Here is an 18898-nt window from a genome sequence, read left to right as displayed (position 1 = left end):
TCTTCATACACATGATGCTTAGAGATTAAGAAATGGAGTGGAGTCCTGACAAAAATAAAAAGAAAACAGGGCATCAGAAGCAAAGGTAAACAATTAGTAAATTAAGCTAGACGGTTGACAATTATTTCACAGATACGATACCCCGTAATAATTCATGGATAAATTCAAACCTTAGAAGATTGCAAAACTGTTTTAACAAGCATCACATTTAATTAAAAGAAAATGCTAGGAAATGAGGCTCAAGAATGAATCTGGATAATGCTCCTGTCTTGTAAAAGGAAGAAAAAAAAAACCACCTCTGCCGCTTAGTCAAATGAAAAGAATTCACGTACTATACGTACATTCCCATGATATATTTTTTTAAATTTTTATTTTGAGGTTCTGAATGCAATAACTTAAAAGGAGTTACGTCCCATGAGTATCACAAAAAGTTTCCATCCACCAAATAAATTATGTCAAAAACCCATATTTGAATTAAAAGTACGTGCCCTTCTTCATCACCCAGAGGATTTGTATTAAATATTTTCTCAGGTCTACTAAATAGGCTACAGAGATATTTTCCTAAATCCAAACTACTCTCCCTTATCAAACTGGTTCTTCTTTATATAGGAAAGCCATTCGTTGCATCTTTTAGACAGCTATATTTCTCTTCACAATAAAACATTCACTGGTCCAAAGATCGCTTTCAAGTAATAAATGGGAATCGAGATCAAGAATAATTTTTAAATAATTCTTTATCATAGTTGGCATTATCAAGCCTTTTCTGCCAGAGACAGTAATTTGTAAGGATTGTTATCGTCGAATAACGTAGCGGACAAACAAGATGCAGTCTACCATATTAGTATAAGAAATTCCTTGAAGTTTACCTTATCGCGTTCCCCGTTTTCTACAGACGTTGGCCCGTCCTCAGGGTGATGGGAAGCCACGAATGCAACTGAAAAGGAAAATCAGCTATAAATGCTCCTTAACCACTGCGGCATTTCTCTCTCGCCATTCTCTTGCTCGAGTCAATACAGTATGGCTCTCGATAAATCCAAAGCTAATAGGTAAGTCCTAGAAACACTTTTTTACTCTCATCAAACATAATTATATCAACCACGCCTTCTTGGGGGAGAGACAGTTAGATTATTTTGTGATGGTCGAAAAACATGCTAATGAGATTTGTTACTCTTTAATCCCATAAATGCTTTCCTTGAAATTCCATGTTCGTAAATTCTCGAAAAACATGCTAATGAGATTTGTTACTCTTTAATCCCATAAATGCTTTCCTTGAAATTCCATGTTCGTAAATTCTATGTATTTTCAACTGATATGACTGTTGTAAATAAATGAAATGTATTATCACACTAGATTTATTTAGGGTAACGCAAATTTAACAAAAGTGAGAATTAAAGAAAAGGATTGATATTTGATCAGCCTGATAAATTTAGGTGCTATTCAATGTCTGAAAACAGTTCTGCAAGTGTTAATGTAAACTGGTAAATATGATGTACATTATTAAGAATAAAGATTCCTTTTCTGCTGGCTGTTGAAATGTACTTGGTTTGCATCCGTGCAAGTATAATTATAACTCAGATATTTAGTTTCGATAACATTTACGATATAATGTTGGTTACTGTATCTGTGTGGTATTTTGGCGACAAAAAATATGATTGACTGGGTAATTAAGATAAAGTGACGTTGTACTTTTAAGAAACGTGCCCAATATATAACAAACTTGTTATTTCTTTCTTGGCCTTCGGGCTTCACGCCTTCACCGTCAACCATTGCCGCTGACGACGTCAATCCCCACAGGGTCTGATGCATTACTGTAAAATAATCTTAAACAAGGAAAAGTAAAACCACAAAATAGGGTTGCTATCTAAATAAGTTTCAACCGGACAAATTGGCTATTGAAAGTGTTGGATGAATAACCACAGTCTGTCAGAACTTCAGCTTCTAATGAAATTGAGATTTTGTTTTTTAAGTGTAGCCTACTACCTCCGACAGCTTTACCACTACTGTCGATTATCTAATTGTAGCATACTTCATGACTTTACAGTGCATTTAAGATAAAAAAAAAGATCACATAATCACGAACATTGTTTCTTTAATACACAATGGTACTAACCTTATATGAAATAATTAACTACAAATACCAGCTACTTACCGTGAATTTATTGAATATATGAAAGCTTGAGAAAGAAACGTTTGTTATGCCTATTGATCATGATTGTGTTTTAAGCGCATGTTCCTAAGTCTACAATCTATCAGTAAAAATAATCTTGCTAAGGAAAAGTGACGTCAGATGAGGTCGTTGTGCAGGATAAGATGAGCATTTTGGTTACGTGGCTGTGTTGTAATTTAGGGCGATCGAATGTCAAAAAAACTCTAGCCATCAGGCAAATATTACAGGCAAAGGAAAAATACAAGGAAAAACATGCAGAGATTGCGAACTAAAAAGAAACTATGCTGTAGTTGATTCTTATTGCCTTAAACTTAAGGAACAAATACGCATCTTGCTTATGATAATCAACAATTCCATGGTGGTAGTTCAAAAGGGGATGTGAAGTAGAAAGCAGTTTCAGAGCTCTATTGAACTAAAGCACGTTCCCTTCGAAAACGGTTTTCCATGAACCTATCTAAATCTCTCGAAATAAGAACATAGCAATGTGCTATTAACGATTTAATTTTCATTTATACCATATTTGCTATTAACAAGTTTCAGTGGATTAAAAACCTTAATATTGAAGGGTCTATCCACCCAACTGTTTTGAATATGTGACGCTTTGGTGTTATACCTACAAATAAACCTTGAACCACCACCACAAACTGGTTTTGAATTAGAGAGACATTCACGTGTGGATTAATCGGTTAAAGAGACGTCAACAGTCCACTACTGAGCTAAACGCAAATCAACATACCAGTAGCTGCTAAACTAAACAGACACTAACCTGTTCAACGTAATGATATCTGGTCCTGTAATACTTGGTATTCTCCTTCGCAGGTGGGTGGGCGCTGCCATCCTGTGCGTCTTGGGAATATTTGGCCTCGTCCTACTGCTTCAGCTTGCTGCTATGGTGTTCGGCCCTTCGAAGTCTGCTTGTACTAAGCAAGGTTTGTACAGATTTACCGCTTGTTGTTGTTCGCATTTCCTTCCAGGTTATTGAACTTAACTAACTTGTCCGCGCTTGAGTGTCGCAGACTAACTATACAACGACACCTTTAATTAGTGTGGTTTAACATTTTCATACACACCGTAGAGGGGTAGCGCCGTCAGTGCACTCATGCGGTGCACTGTAGGCATTACTTAAGGTTCTTTGTAGCGTGCCTTCGGCCCATAGCTGCAACCACTTTCGTTCCTTTTACTGTACCTCCTTTCATATTCTGTTTCTTCATCTTACTTTCCACTCTCTCCTATCACTTTATTCATATTGCAACTGCAAAGTTTTCCTCCTGTTACACATTTCAAACTTTTTACTGTCAATTTCTATTACGGCGCAGGATGACATCATATGCCCCAGTGCTTGGCCTTTGGCCTAAATTCTATATTCAACTCGACTACATTTTCAAGGCGTGGACGTATGTTTCCTAAAAACGAAACAGGTATTACTGGGTACAAAACCTGAAAACAAACAAGCATGCTATATATATATATATATATATATATATATATATATATATATATATATATATATATATATATATATATATATATATATATATATATATATATATATATATATATGTGTGTGTGTGTGTGGTGTGTGTGTGTGTGTGTGTGTATATATATTGACATGATAGTTTAAAAATTTCTTATTTTTTTAATTGGCTTGTACATTACTCGGCGCGTGACTGAAAAATGTGTCAATGAATCTTATGAAGTTTTTATTGCATATGACGTTCAATAAACATTATGTCTTTCAAGTAACATTGTGAAATGGTTACTACTGCAGGAGCTAAAATAAACTAAATATTCGTGCTTGCTTCAAGCACTTTAGAAGAGGCAAAAAATTAGGAAACATCTCGCAAGTACTTCTTACCTCGTAAGATCCTGGAGATCAGAAGGAAATTTTTACCAAAATCTGAAGGTTGTAGTAGGAGGAAAGAAGGACGAAACTATTTGAGTAGTTGGCAAGAAACACGTAATGTCTCGCCGGGCTGAATTATATTTTAAGGAATATAACAATAACACAAAGAACTTTTGCATATAACATGGTAAAACTCTCGGCGTTTGATATATATATATATATATATATTATATATATATATATATATCTATATATATCTATACACACACACACATATATATATATATATATATATATATATATATATATATATATATATATAGTAGCGACAATATTATTATTTTTGCAGAATTAAAGACCTTGATAGTAATTTTTAAGTAAACTGACTGAAGACTAGGACAGTTAAATTAAAAGGGCTAACATAACTTTTAAGGGACTGAAACTTACACGCAACAACGCTGCCAGATTAGCGTGTTAGTCTAAAGTCAGGTTTCATTCAAGATGTTAGAGGTGAAGATGACTGGCTAAATCATTCATGTTGTGGAGTATAGAAGAATATTCATTTTCTTGTAATGAGATCCGCATACAAATATCTAGCTACCCGGGCTATGTCATTAATGTAATACGTCTAATGACAGTGCACGATAACTGAAAGAATTGAATAGTGAGACTGACTGGATGTTATATTGGGTGAAGGTAATGACGTGTATGTTTTGGAGAGAGAGAGACGTAGACAGATGAAATGAAAAAAAGAGCAATTTCCACAACTACACGAGTAACCAGTAGAGGATGAGAGAGAGAGATTTTCAAATTCAGAAAAAGAAAACGCATGTTATTAATAACAAGACGTGTTTTGGTAGTTCTCGATCTTAGTAAAGATAATGGAACAGATTTAGCGTTGCAAGTTCCAGTGATAGCTAAACTACCATACTTTTCCGAATCGTTTTAAAAGATTTAATTTCAACACAAATAAGACATTATGAAGACATTAGCAAGCAACTCTCGTTGCAAAAGCAAGCAAAACCAGTAACGAAATACTTATTTTGTCTTTCATTATCTCTATTTGATTTAATTTGACTTATTTACTTAAATTTCGTATCCCGGTATCATTTACATCAATTTTCCAGTATGTCTTGCGAAATTCTTGGAGGGGCCTCCTGCATTCAATAACGAGGCGATGGTCAATCATCTGAAGAAGAACTTTTTCACGCCTCCAGCGGCGGGAGACTACAATCTCTCAGGGTTCTCTTCCACTGAAGAAAGCTTCCATGAAGTCATCAGATACATCAAAGACCACTTCAGTAATAAGGTAAGTGATATAAACATTACTTGCTTCCAGTTCCTCAGTCGATAATTGCGTCGCCTATGAATGTACGATACAAGACCGCTTTTCTCAGAAAGTTCTCTCTCTCTCTCTCTCTCTCTCTCTCTCTCTCTCTCTCTCTCTCTTCTCTCTCTCTCTCTCGCTCTCTCTCTCTCTCTCTCTCTCTCTCTCTCTCTTTATTTACGGTGTTGATGGCGCTTTGAGTATAAGGTAGTTCTTATGGCTGCGGTAATCAGAGATATATAAAGCCGACTGTGAGAGTCACTGTTTGCCTAAAAAAAAAGATTCCCATGTTTAAGAAAATAAAGGTGAGCTCGCTTCAAGTTGGCATCATCAATATGATACCTATCAGATGCCATACCTTCTAAAGATATTTAATCTATGAGAAACAGAGGTCACAGGCTGCAATAACTCACTTTAAATCCTGTACAGATTTTACATCTTGTTAGCTGACTTGTATACAGGAGGTCAGAAAAATGCACTTGACAATCAGACCAACTGCAAAAGCTCAAACAAAATGTATTTATCTGGTATTTCAACAAGTATGTTATGGCAATAACTCATCAAGGATCTAATTTCTTCAGTCATTCATTTTCATTCTCATTCCAGAGAAACGGAATATTTGTCGATCTTGGTGCTGGAGATGGTGAGTATAACTCCATCAGCTTGGAGCTTGAAAGGTCTCTGGGGTGGACGGGCCTACTGATCGAACCCAATGAAGAGCTCTACAAGCGCCTCCTGAAGAAGGGAAGGAAGGCGACTTCTGCCAAGATTTGTGTTTCTCCCTTTTCCTATCCAGCAAAGGTAAAGTAATGCACTGTAAACACATATACCACTACAACTAGTAATGCCTTTTTCATTATGCACACTCTCAATATGAGGTCATCTATACAGTCAATCTTAAGCTGCATAACACTTGAAAAATGTTTATTTCCTTTTAAATGCTTTTGAAATTTTCAGTATCCTAAAGATGAAAGCTGTAGAGTCGGAAGAGTGTTTCTTTTTCCTGTAGACGTGCGTTTTTATTCTTAAAAATCAAATCGGAAACGCGATTACTATTTGGCTATATGTGTGAAGGCAAAGGAACGGATATGTAAATTTATTCTGCTCTCATTTTTTAAAGTCATTATCTTTAAAAAAATGTCGAATAGATTAAATTAATTAGGCTAAGAACAATCTCGACACGCTTAAATGTGCTGAGGTAACGTCATCTTCCTCAGGCTATTCCCTTTTTTCTCAAGAAAGATTCATGCTCCTTTTTGTTTTAATTGGTGCTTAAGTTATCCCTTCATTTGATCGAGCTACCCTCTACCATTGCTTTATTTTCATTCTGCTTTGTTTGCACTTCATCCTCTGGCCTAAGCACTCTGCTTCATATCATTGTCGGTTGTACAAAGTCCAGGACTTATATTACCTTTTATACTTTGCCAGATACTCAGATCGCCTTGAGACAAAGTTACGTGCTTGCATAAAGCCAACTTCATCTAAATTAACCTCTAGCAATTCCGTGCCTTATGTAATTTTGTAGGCATATTTTTGGGGGATTAGAAGTTTGTTTAACAACTCTCCTTTATATTTAGTTATAACTCCACCCTAACAATCATTAACCTAAGCACACTAGGGGAAAAGTGTTCTTATTCTTACCAGTTTTGGAAAAAGTTTGTTTTCTAATACCTATGACTAATTCTCATTGTACTGTGAGATGGTCCCTAATTTTTTAAGCCCAGTGATGAGCTATGACTAGTTTTCGCAAAATATCATTACAGTATTTATTTCTATACTCTTTCAGCTTCTTCTCAAGTCATTAAAATGCCCTGACTGGTATAGGTGAACAAAGTGTTATTCTTCGGTACCAAAATTTGAATGACTTTCTGAATCATCAGACTTATCTGTAATATTTAAGTATATCAACATTCTGTGTATAATGTGAATTTATATTTTATGTAGAATAGTAACTAGTAACTGGCAATATGTAGTCGAAAGATATCACAAGCCTTGAGCAAGTTGGCCGGCGAAATAAGTTTAGCGTGTTCCTTAGATATCCCAGCTGTGTATTCGTAGATGTGTTTAGTCTAGATTCACGTGATCGTAATTTCCATCCTTACGTGGCGCCTCACCCCCGATAACTGAACACAGCTGAATCAAATGCTCTGTACTTTAGTAAAATAGATTTGAAACTCCAATTCATTTTTGCATCATGAGTAGGACGAATCCCTCAGTATTTCCTACATTACATTTTAAATAATGCCTCTGGGACCTGTTTGACCGCTAAGAAACCGGTGTTTGTCATCTAAGAGCTGCGTGAAGCCCTTACTCACATCCGGTGAGGATGTCCTTTCTTACACTCATCGTAATCTTGTTTGTCGTCAGTTCTATTAACATCCTTTCAGACTGTCTGATATCACTTAAGGAGGAAGTGCTCGTTCTCGTTCTGCGTACACGTACACGTACGTATGCCCATGTTTACATACACACCTATAACTGAATCACGAAAATTTGGAACGTGGTGTTTATATATATATATATATAATATAATATATATATATATATATATATAGATATATATATATATATATATATATATAAATATATATATATATAAAGGCAAAAGCCACGAAGGAAAGTACCTCTTTGAAAGTTGGATCTCAAACCTTTGTAGTCACAAGTGTATCCAAAAATGAGCAAAGAACTTGAGAAGTTAAGAGGACATTGTGGCTATTACAGTTATATTATATTCATATATATATATATATATATATATATATGTATATATATATATATATATATATATATATAGATACATATATATATTTATATATATATAAAATATAATATATATATATATATATATATATATATATATATATATTGGGACGAATTTGTTAGCCTTACACTGTCTCCACCCTGGAGATAATTGATATGCTTGAAAAAACAGTGAACAGTCTCCTTTTCTTTGCCATGTAACGAGAAGGTTGAACGTGCCTCAGTGGCGTGGTTGGTATGGTGTTTGCATCCCACCTCGGTGGTCGCGGATTCGATTCTCGGCCATTCCATTGAGGAGGTGAGAGATGTGGATTTCTGGTGATAGAAGTTCACTCTCAACGTGGTTCGGAAGTCACGTAAAACCGTTGGTCCCGTTGCTGAATAAGCACTGGATCCATGCAACGTAAAAACACCATACAAATGAAAATGATAAGATTGAGTAATTAATGAAAATATGAAGTCGGAAAGGGAACAGGGAGAAAGAAGAGTTAATACTCATTTTTCTCCTGACTTCCTTTTCCTCCTTTTGGGTTATGGGGTACCAAGGACACCAGGTTAAGTCTCATCTTTAACTCACTTAACTTATTCGCACAGTATTTAGACGACTTTCATAAATCTGTATCCTTGAGGTTATCCAAGATTATATTGACTGCTTACATCTTTTGTCAATTTTACATCCACAGCTGAAGCTCTCCTACCCTGTCAGGGAAATGTCAACGGAGCTGCAGACTGTCCAGGCTCTCGGTAGAACAAAGCTGGATCAACTAGATGACAAAGAGGTAAGATGTCTGATTATGCTGGGGCTTGGCTACATCACCACTTCTTTCCTGGGCCTTGCGCGCTTTGGTTGCTTCAGAGTAAAGCCATTGTCGGTAACCTGCCAAGAGAGACTAGCGGTATGAAAGTCTTTGAAAAGAAAAGGAAATTCATTAGCAAAGGAATGAATGAGACGGATAATATCCTCTCTTTTGAGTTTGTTTTTGTTCTATGCACTTTTGTGTTCAAATAAAACATTCTTTTAACAGATGACTGACATATTATTTTTTAAATTTAATGGGGGCCCTCCAGTTCATCAAAGTTCCAACATACAACTGGACCTGTTGTAGAAATCACATTATATACGGAAAAGCAGAACTTTAATTAGTATTTTTGCAGTAAACGTTCATTACCCTCTGAAACAGGGTTGCTTGGCAAAAATCTATTGCATGTAACAGTTAGTTTAGATTTGCATTTTATAAGATATTATTTTAATGTTGTTTAGGCTGTTCATCTAATTTTTCTTTGGGATTTTGTTTGTTTAAATTGCTTGATTTTAATAACGTACGTAAGCTATATTTTCTGCCACAGTAATTCAGGTAGTTGAATTCTCTTAGAATATGTTTGGTTTTCATTTCAAACCTTGGAATTATATTCCCGTGTTACACATATCTAAGGGAAGAATGAATTAAAGTCTATTAGCTCACGCCACACCACTAAGTGTCGCCGAGATTATCCACTAAAATGAGTTGTACATATTCATTACTACAAACTTATGGGTGAGATGTCAATGCATAAATCAGCACTACGCCTCACCGATCCCAAATCGGTATATTTAATGTTATTTTTTACGATTCGATCTTTTGTAAAGAATTATGTCTTACTGAAAACATTTATTGCATAGGAATCTACCGAATACAAAGTCTTTGAAGCCCAGTGTATCCCGCTAGAGAATTTAGTCTACGCGGCCGACATAAGGAGTTCAATCGATCTTCTCATTCTGGACATGGCGGGTTCTGATCTAGACGTCCTCATCAGCACCAAACTTGAGCAGATCCCGGAGTTTGAGGTAGGTTAGAACTCAATTCAGACGTGGGATTAACTTTTTAACTTGCTATCTTATTTTACTTATCTGTCAAAAACCCTAATTGAATTATTTTTAAGCCTACTGAATCTATATGCTGCCTACTACTTGTGGATCTGAGATAAAAGATTATGTTACTTTTCTTACAAAAACGAAGACGAAGACTTTTTTGCAATCAAGCGTTGGAGATGAAATTCTCACATCACTAATACAAGCATTTTCATTTATGGAAAATCATTATGATTGATTTCATTACTAATAATATCTTATTACAGATGATCGTCATACGCGCAGGTGGCGCAGATATTGGATCCGAACTCGGTGGCTACTTCCTGGAAAGGAACATGGTCGTGAAGAAAGTATTTGGTAATAGCCCAAAGGACGGCATCTTCGTTTTGATTAAATTCGATGCACGAAGAGATCTCTAGAAGACGGGCGTGCTTATTGAAGGGTTTAATCCTCCAAAGGAGCTAGGACGTCATAAACATCCCTGGTCTATCTGAGGTCCCTTTTCCTGGAGCAGTTTCTTCTTAAGTGAAAATTTAATGCAGTGTTCAATGTACGATGTTCATGGGGTGTATTAAGGACTTTCAATGCTCTTCCTTGAATTAGGAGCATCTTCATACTTCTCAATTTTCGTTTATCATCAAGGGTCAAATTATTTGGTTGAGATCCAGTTACCTTGAGATTTATGCATATTCCTGGTTTTCCTAAGACTGATATCATGCTTGACGACTAATTGAAAACAACATATAATAAATAAGAATAACCAAAGAGCATGAAATACTAAGTTTGACTTGTGATTATTGGTGATTTTGACGAAATCAGCAATATAGTTGTAAAAAATACCTTTCCTTCGTTCTTAAATTTACGATGCATTTTAGTATATGTAGCACAGCTTATAAAAATTTCTTATGCTGATAACAATGCTTTTATTCAGTAATGAAAATATGTATTTTTGGTTTCTTAGCAATAACAAACACTACTATGCCTATCATTTGGGAAAATAAAGTATATAACAAAAATATTATGACCCAAAAACAATAAAGTCTGGTCCCTTTGACAACATAGCTTTATTGCACCTCTACTTTCTCAGCAGAATAAGGTATATATGCTTCAGAGTTCATTCCTTCAAAGATGTTTTTAATTAAAACCAATTTTATGGCGTTATTCTATAGTCGGATCAATCAGCAAAGCCACCAGGAATTCAGTGAAAGCTTAGTTTGAAAATTTATCAATGAAATTATAAAATTAATTCTATTCACACCAGGCGCTAAAGGAAACTTGAGTGATGTCCTTCAAAAGTAGGTATTCAATGAATTCTGTATTAGGAATTCACAGGTTACATTAAACCTTGTGAATTTTAATTTTTTTATGTCGAGTTGCGAAAGTAAAAAAGGCCCAATAGGGAAATCGATGAAAAATATGTTTAACGTAAAAATAAAAATGATGAGGGCTTCAAATGTGATAGGCTCACTGATGTCTATCTAGCTGGTCCAATTCTGCTACGAGTCACTTGTCTTGTACTGGAGGTCGCCTAAAAATTACTGTGGAGGCCTAAGTACAATATAGCCAGTGCCAAACTTAATTGCAAAATACACGGCGTGAAAACTGTGGGATTGGGAGATACTGGAAGTTCCTCGTTAGACGAGTGGTTTACGTGCTCGCCTACCGATTCGGTAGTCCCGAGTTCGATTCGCCGCTCTGCCAACGTGGAATCAGAGAAACTTGTTTCTGGTGATTAGAAACTAATTTCTTGATATAATGTGGTTCGAATCCCACAACAAGCTGTGGGTGTCCCGTTGCTAGGTAACCCATTGGTTCCTAGTCACGTAAAAATATCTAATCCTTCGGACCAGCCCAAGGAGAGCTGTTAATCAGCTCAGTGTTCTGGTTAAACTAAGATATACTTAAATTAACTTAGGCGATACTGGAACATAATGCTCTCTGTAATAACCTCGTTAATCACAACATTTTGGGATTATCTCTTTGAAAAAGCAAAGGAAAGTTCTTTCCTTCGAATATTTCCTAGAGATGGTTTTTCATAAAGTTTCTCGTTCAGTGTTGTACGATTGCATAACCAAAGGAGGGCAATTATCTAATTATCCTTTAACTGAAGGATAGTTAGCTAATATATATACTCGGAAGAACATAACTATAGATGTGCAAGGAAAAATTCTGTGTTGGTAAAATGTTTTATATGAGAAATGAATAACCTAATAAATTAATAAACCCGTGAAAAAAAAGCTGCTGATGGCCTTAAAGAAACTGATTAAATGAAAGTAGCAAGGAATGATGGCTTGTTGGCGCACATTATCTAATTTAGGTTTGAATATTGTAAGGAGGCCAATGATAGACATGAATTTGCTGTGTCCTAAGTAACTTTATTATAGCTAAACCTGCCTGCTGAGATAAGCAATTGAAAATGCGAGAGGCAGTGATATCTCTGAATATCTTTTGATGGAGGACAGAATTACACGAAAAACCACACACTGGGAAAACTGAATTTTTAAATCTAAGCTAATGTGCAACTTGGAATTCTCATGCTTTTCGATTATTTCTCAACATTTTGATAAAATAACAACGACTCTATGGATTGAAAAATAAACCATGGACAAAAATGTACTAGCAAGGACTCTGTTAATAACGACTGTATGCTGAAAAAAATGAAGTATGATTCTAAAAGGACTTATGATGTACCTATACTCTGTATTTTTTCCATCTGTCCATCCACCTGTGGTGTTTACGCATGGTAACACTGCGTCCCGGGCTTTAAATAGTTATGCTATGTGTAAGTTTTAGGTAAATAAAAGGATATCTGGGTGTACATTTGCAACTGAACAGTGTTTTAATAATTTACTGTATGCTAATTACACCGTTAATATTCGAAATAGGATATTATTTAAAGCCCGGGACGCAGTGTTACCATGCGGATGGACAGATGGAAAAAAACAAAAAACAGAGTATAGTCACTCATATAAGTTGATGGATATCTCCGGGCATAAAGCTGAATTCCATCCAACCCCTTTCTGGACAACGGGTCTGTAGAGTGACGTAAGACGGGCACACAAACTTTCTGCAGCAGAGTTAGGTTTGAACGTTTGGCCAGTTCCGCCATGGCACCTCTCTCTCGGTGGCCATGGTTTCGCACTCCCGTACACCTGCCGTCCAGAAAGGGGTGAAATGGAAATCTGTCTCAAATACCCGGACATCTATGAACTTAATGTAGGAGTTTAGGGACTTGTTATCCCAGAGTTACGAACCCCCGCCACCCAACCCCCCCAAAAAAAAGTGTCTTAAAGGGTACCTATATTAATATGTTCAAATTTAATTTAAATATTAATAGACCTGTGAAGATTGGTGGAGACCAGATGAAGATAATGGAAACGGAAATCCAAAGAATAACAAGAAAATTATAGAAAATAAGAAAATTTACCTTTCTATACGTTCCATGAATGTCAAACATCCACCAACCTATGTACTGACAACTTGTCTGCAACGTTGCAAACAAGTTGCAAATACGTTTGGTGTTAGCTGGGATGTACACCAAAAGCGAGCAGAAAGACTTTTGAGAAAATAATATTTTAAACCTGTTAAAAACAACTGTTCCATAAAGTCTTGATACCAATATTGATAGAATCATCTTCTCCGCATGATTAAAATCATCATCTTTTATTCCTCAAAGAACAAGTAATCTATACAAATAAATTCTTTAGTAACAAAGATTACATCTCGGAAGGCTTAGATTATTTTTGTTAGGCCTGTAGATCATTCTGCAACATACCTGCAGCTTGAAACACAGCCTAAAACTTCAACATTCAAAGAAAATTTGTTGTGATCCTTATTCCTATTTTGAGGTTGTTGTTATGATTGTTGAGCTTATTAGATCTACTGTTATAGCACTGCAGAGATAGTTACGTTGGCTAACCTGAAGAGCATTTGAGCGCTGTCGCGGAGAGGACGGATACACTTTTCCGGACAAACCTTTCACAACGTTCAGGTTAAAGTACGAAGAAGAAAAAAGACAACCGGGCCGAATTCCGTCATTATGTTTTCTGTGTCATTATGCACTTTAGGAATAACCTGACTAACTAGATAGGGAGAGAATTATTTAAGCATTTAAAATATTCTTATCCGCAAGTAGACTTCTTCATTACGTTGTTGTGAGACTTGTAGGTAACTATTGCAAAAGCAAATCGACACGAGTGTTAAATGTCTGTGTACTCATTATCAACTCTAGATCTATAAGCATTATGTAACCGTGTGTTGAGTCGACATAACGTCTGAGATATCTTATTATAAGAACCTCTTTAAGAAGAAAATTTAGTTAGTAGGTTATTTTCCTATCACTCATTTTTGTTTGACTCAAAACTTTACAGTAATGTATAGTTTTCATACAGAACTACAGTATGTAATTTACTAGGGAGGTTTTTCACAAAGGAAGTTCTAAAGGACCTTATATCTGAGCCTCCTTGTATTGTTGAAATTATTTCATATGATCCTTCTAAATTTTGGTGCTCTGGCAGGAAAATGAGATGCAGCGATGGGACAGCAACATTTTTCAATTTGTTGGATTTAATGTTGCTTGCACATTTCTGCTGGTGCGAAAAGGATATTTTCGCAGGTAAAATTAGTAATAACTGATGTGTGAAACAGACTGAATACGGCATCCGTAAATGGCATTTTGCTAAAAAAGGGAATAGGGGAGAAAAAGATTGCTATGAATGTGAACCAAGTGAATCAATGATTTCCTCAGCCCAATCTTGCATAAGGTAGATGAATAATTATGCAATTGGTCTACTACATACTGAAGATAAGGTGATAATTAGATTTAGAATGAATATGTTGTTGAATTTAAGTTGACAATTATATGCTGAATCATGTAAATTTGTCAAGTTGATTCTTATATTTCCAAGAATATCAATTCCATTAGTAGTATTAGTATATCAGTTAACACGTAGCTCATAATCAAATACTAAACCTATGTTTTAAAGTTCATAATAAATATTAGTACGTATTACTAAATATTCCATAATGGAATGGACACTGTTGTTCGTTGCCAGCTAACAAAAGTTGCATTGAGGTATTATTTTAGTTATACAATTTCTCCTATGTTTGTGCATGGCGATGTGATACTTTTTTTGGGAGAAGTAATGATGCGTTCTTAGTTTTCTTTATTTATGTATTTTGGATACTTTGTATACTTTTCCACGGGCAGCACTGTTAGGTAGTGACGTTACATATGGAACGCTGTTCATGATCTGCGTCAGCTGATCCTGAATTAACTCTAAGTTGTCTGAAAATGCAACAGAAGGCTTTAGAAATGAAGTTATAAGCATAGTGGCACTATTATATGTAGATGATGGATTAATACCAGGACACACCCTTGAAGAAATAACAAAAGCAATAAAAACCTTTATGGAAATAGCGAGTGAATGTGGCCTAAACATATGAATACAAGGACAAGAGTAACATGTTAATATACAACGACTGGTATAGTATCGATGCCTTCCTTCATGTATGCCATGGAAGTCATGAAACTTGACAAGAAAACCATAGATGAATTTCAGAAGATAGACAATCAAGTATATAGAACAATTTTGAAATCACCAAGTTACACAGCAAGTTGTACGTTAAGATCTGAAATAGGGGCCTCTTCCTGCCACTCAAGAGATATGAAGAATAAACTATTCTACCTGAAACATACGCCAGTGGTGGAAATAGGCTCCTATATGAGATAACCATGGATTAGTATGAAAACAAGAAAACCCCCTAGATAATGCAAGTAAAAGAATATATGAAAGAACTAAACATAAACTTAAGTAAAATTGAGGCAGTCAAAGACAAACAGTTAAGAGAAATAATAAACAACTGGGACAGAAAAATATGGCAGAAAGAAATGAATGAAAAGTCAACATTAGGAATCTACTGAAAATATAAAGCAAACATAAGAGGAGAAATCTGGTATGACAACACTGAAAAAAACAGTGCTGATCAGTAGGGCCAGGCTAGGTACACTAGAATTAAATGATAGAAATAGTATAAAATGAGAACATTTCTTACTTTACTGTCCAGCATATAATGAGATTAGAAATATATATAGTTTTGTGCAGAACCATATCAAGAAAATAAAGAGGAATTAGTAGCTTATATACTCTTATTAGTAGATCTGTTGAGGGAGGAAGTGGAGAATAGGAAAGAATTTCTAAAAGAAATGTGGTATTTCAGATATAAGAAACTCAAACACAAACAGACGCGGAATAAAACAACCAAGGGAGCCATTTCATAGGTATTTCCCGCCCCGCCTACTACTACTCCACTACTACTTGTCTCGGACGGTCAGAACGTGATTAAATGACAGAAATAGGATAAAAGGAGAAGATACAAAATGTTTATACTGTGAGGAACAAAATGAAAATTTAGAACATTTCTTACTTTACTGTCCAGCATACAATGCAATTAGAAATAGATATAGCTTTATGCAGCAACCATATCAAGAAAATAAAGAGGAATTAGTAGCAAATATAATCTTACTGGTAGTTCTAATGAGGGAGGAAGTGGAGAATAGGAAAGAATTTCTAAAAGAAATGTGGTATTTCAGATATAAGAAACTCAAACACAAACAGACGCGGAATAAAACAACCAAGGGAGCCATTTCATAGGTATTTCCCGCCCCGCCTACTACTACTCCACTACTACTTGTCTCGGACGGTCAGAACGTGATTAAATGACAGAAATAGGATAAAAGGAGAAGATACAAAATGTTTATACTGTGAGGAACAAAATGAAAATTTAGAACATTTCTTACTTTACTGTCCAGCATACAATGCAATTAGAAATAGATATAGCTTTATGCAGCAACCATATCAAGAAAATAAAGAGGAATTAGTAGCAAATATAATCTTACTGGTAGTTCTAATGAGGGAGGAAGTGGAGAATAGGAAAGATTTTATAAAAGAAATGTGGTATTTCAGAGAGAAGAAACTCAAACGAATACAAACAAAGGAGGAATAAAAGAAGCAAGGGAGCCGTTTCAAAGGCATAGCCCACCCACTACTACTACTACTACTACTACCGTCAGACGAAGTGAAACTCCGACTAGCTACTAAGTGAGTTGCTTGTTATTTACGTTACCAGTAATGAAAGACTTTAAGATTAGGTATATATGGTCTTAGCTTATTTATATTCACTCTAACTTTGCTTAATCCGGCTTTCCAAACTTAAGTCTGATATACTACTAGGTAGCTAGCTACTGCTACTACTAACTACCTAGCTACTACCTAGTAGGTAGGTACCTAGTACCTAGCCTACTAGGTATACTAGCTAGGTACTTATACCTACTAGGTAGCTACTACCTACTGGTAGGTAGCTAGTAGGCTCTGTCCTCGGATATGTAGGTAAACTGGGCTAGCTACCCAATTCTTTATGAAATAGGCTAGCCTAGGATTAACAACTGCATGGACTGGCTCAACTCACCGACGGTCACGGCTGGACACCCTCCGAAAAAGTACTTAGGGTAAACAACCGCATGGCCTGGCTCAACTCACCGACGGTCACGGCTGGACACCCTCCGAAAAAGTACTTAGGGTAAATAAACGCATGGCCTGGCTCAACTCACCGACGATCACAGCATGCCCACCTCCGAAAAAGGGTAAATGTCCAGGAGAAGGCCGCACCCGTTTTTCAAGTATTAACGACGAAAAACGGCAAAAACGACCAGATTGGTGTTGCACATTGCATAGAAACATGAGGAAATGAATAAAAACAAGGTAAGACTTACACTTATACACATAATGTAAGCATAAACCTACTACTACAATTATGGGGACCCCAGTGGGAAGTGGGGTTTTTGGGTGGGGGGGAGGAGGAGAAAAGTGATTTTCGGGGCACTACCGAACCTAATACAATCACCTAACCTAACCTAGGGCCCTGTACCCCTACCTAGGCCTAGTGGGGGGCCTGCAACCCCCCCTTAAGGTCACAGTGATTTTCGGGGCGCTACCGAACCTAATACAACCACCTAACCCAACCTAGGGCCCTGTACCCCTACCTAGGCCTGCGACCCCCCCTTAAGGCCACTACCTAACACATCCATCAAACCAAATCAAAAGTGATGGTACTGCTGTATACATCGTTATACTACCACCATTATAATATACTCTATAAATTATTGAAGCTTACCTTAAACTGTTGGTGCTTTGAGGAAAACGTGAAGCCGTTGCGAAGGTTCCCTGACATGCAACTTAAAGTAGGAAGTGGCCAGGTACCCGACAAAGTGTTGCTTTCTCCTACCAAATTTAGGCACTAAATTCTTCATGTCCCGCCACTTCCTCTCCACAGTATTGGTATGAGCCTGTGTCTGGGGATCACCAAAGTGAAGGCTGTGGTTAACAGTCAAATGCTTAAAACCTTCCTCTGCCAGACAGTCATATGCGCGCCAACAGTCAGCAATTATGGTTGTGCCGGGCTCGATCCTCTCCTTAATCACCGAGAGCAGGGTGTCACGATCCCGGGTTTCCACGGGAACCAGGAAAAACTCTCGTGATTCGTGGCAAATACCACCAAATACCCACTGGCCGTCTATTACTCGGCCAACGTTATATTTCCGCTTGCCGAATTTGGACTTGTCAATTTCCACTATACAATTGTTGCCGCCAATTTTCTTGCTGCGGCGAAATACCCAATTAATTACTACTTCCCTGCAAAATGACGACCAATCGCATACAGTACCTTTATTTAATTTTAATTCAGAAATGGCTACTTCGTAGCAAAACCAATTGTTCCGATACGTAATACAAACCCTCGGTCCTTTAACAATAGGAAGTAGCTAGCGGCAGCTGGAACGGTCGTAAGCTTCGAACAAGGGGAGAACGGTAGTTAACTGCTTGTCCGACAGTCGCGCGCCGCGCGACTGGGAGGTAAACAAATCACTTTTGCTTTCGGCCGCGGGTGTGAAGGACG

At 36.6% G+C, this 18898-nt stretch overlaps 1 protein-coding gene across 1 annotated transcript; it reads left to right on the top strand.

The window, feature by feature from the left end:
- Positions 1–905: 905 nt before the first annotated feature.
- On the top strand, positions 906–10985 carry LOC135196117 (uncharacterized). Its single transcript, XM_064222588.1, has 7 exons — positions 906–1046; positions 2987–3096; positions 5138–5319; positions 5944–6138; positions 8781–8876; positions 9758–9922; positions 10213–10985. Exons 1-7 carry the CDS (start codon positions 958–960, stop codon positions 10363–10365), a joined length of 990 nt encoding a protein of 329 aa, XP_064078658.1. The 5' UTR covers positions 906–957; the 3' UTR covers positions 10366–10985.
- Positions 10986–18898: the final 7913 nt, after the last annotated feature.

This window comes from Macrobrachium nipponense, chromosome 23 (assembly GCF_015104395.2).
Source record: "Macrobrachium nipponense isolate FS-2020 chromosome 23, ASM1510439v2, whole genome shotgun sequence".
NCBI lineage: Eukaryota > Metazoa > Arthropoda > Malacostraca > Decapoda > Palaemonidae > Macrobrachium > Macrobrachium nipponense.
The sequence above is the reverse complement of the archived record's forward strand: the minus strand, read 5'-3'. Positions and strand labels throughout refer to the sequence as shown.

Coding starts and splice junctions, on each gene's coding strand:
- LOC135196117 (XM_064222588.1), top strand. CDS start 958: ATGCTCCTTAACCACTGCGGCATTTCTCTCTCGCCATTCTCTTGCTCG. Junction 1,047..2,986: donor GATAAATCCAAAGCTAATAG/GTAAGTCCTAGA, acceptor TCTCCTTCGCAG/GTGGGTGGGCGCTGCCATCC. Junction 5,320..5,943: donor AAGACCACTTCAGTAATAAG/GTAAGTGATATA, acceptor TTCTCATTCCAG/AGAAACGGAATATTTGTCGA.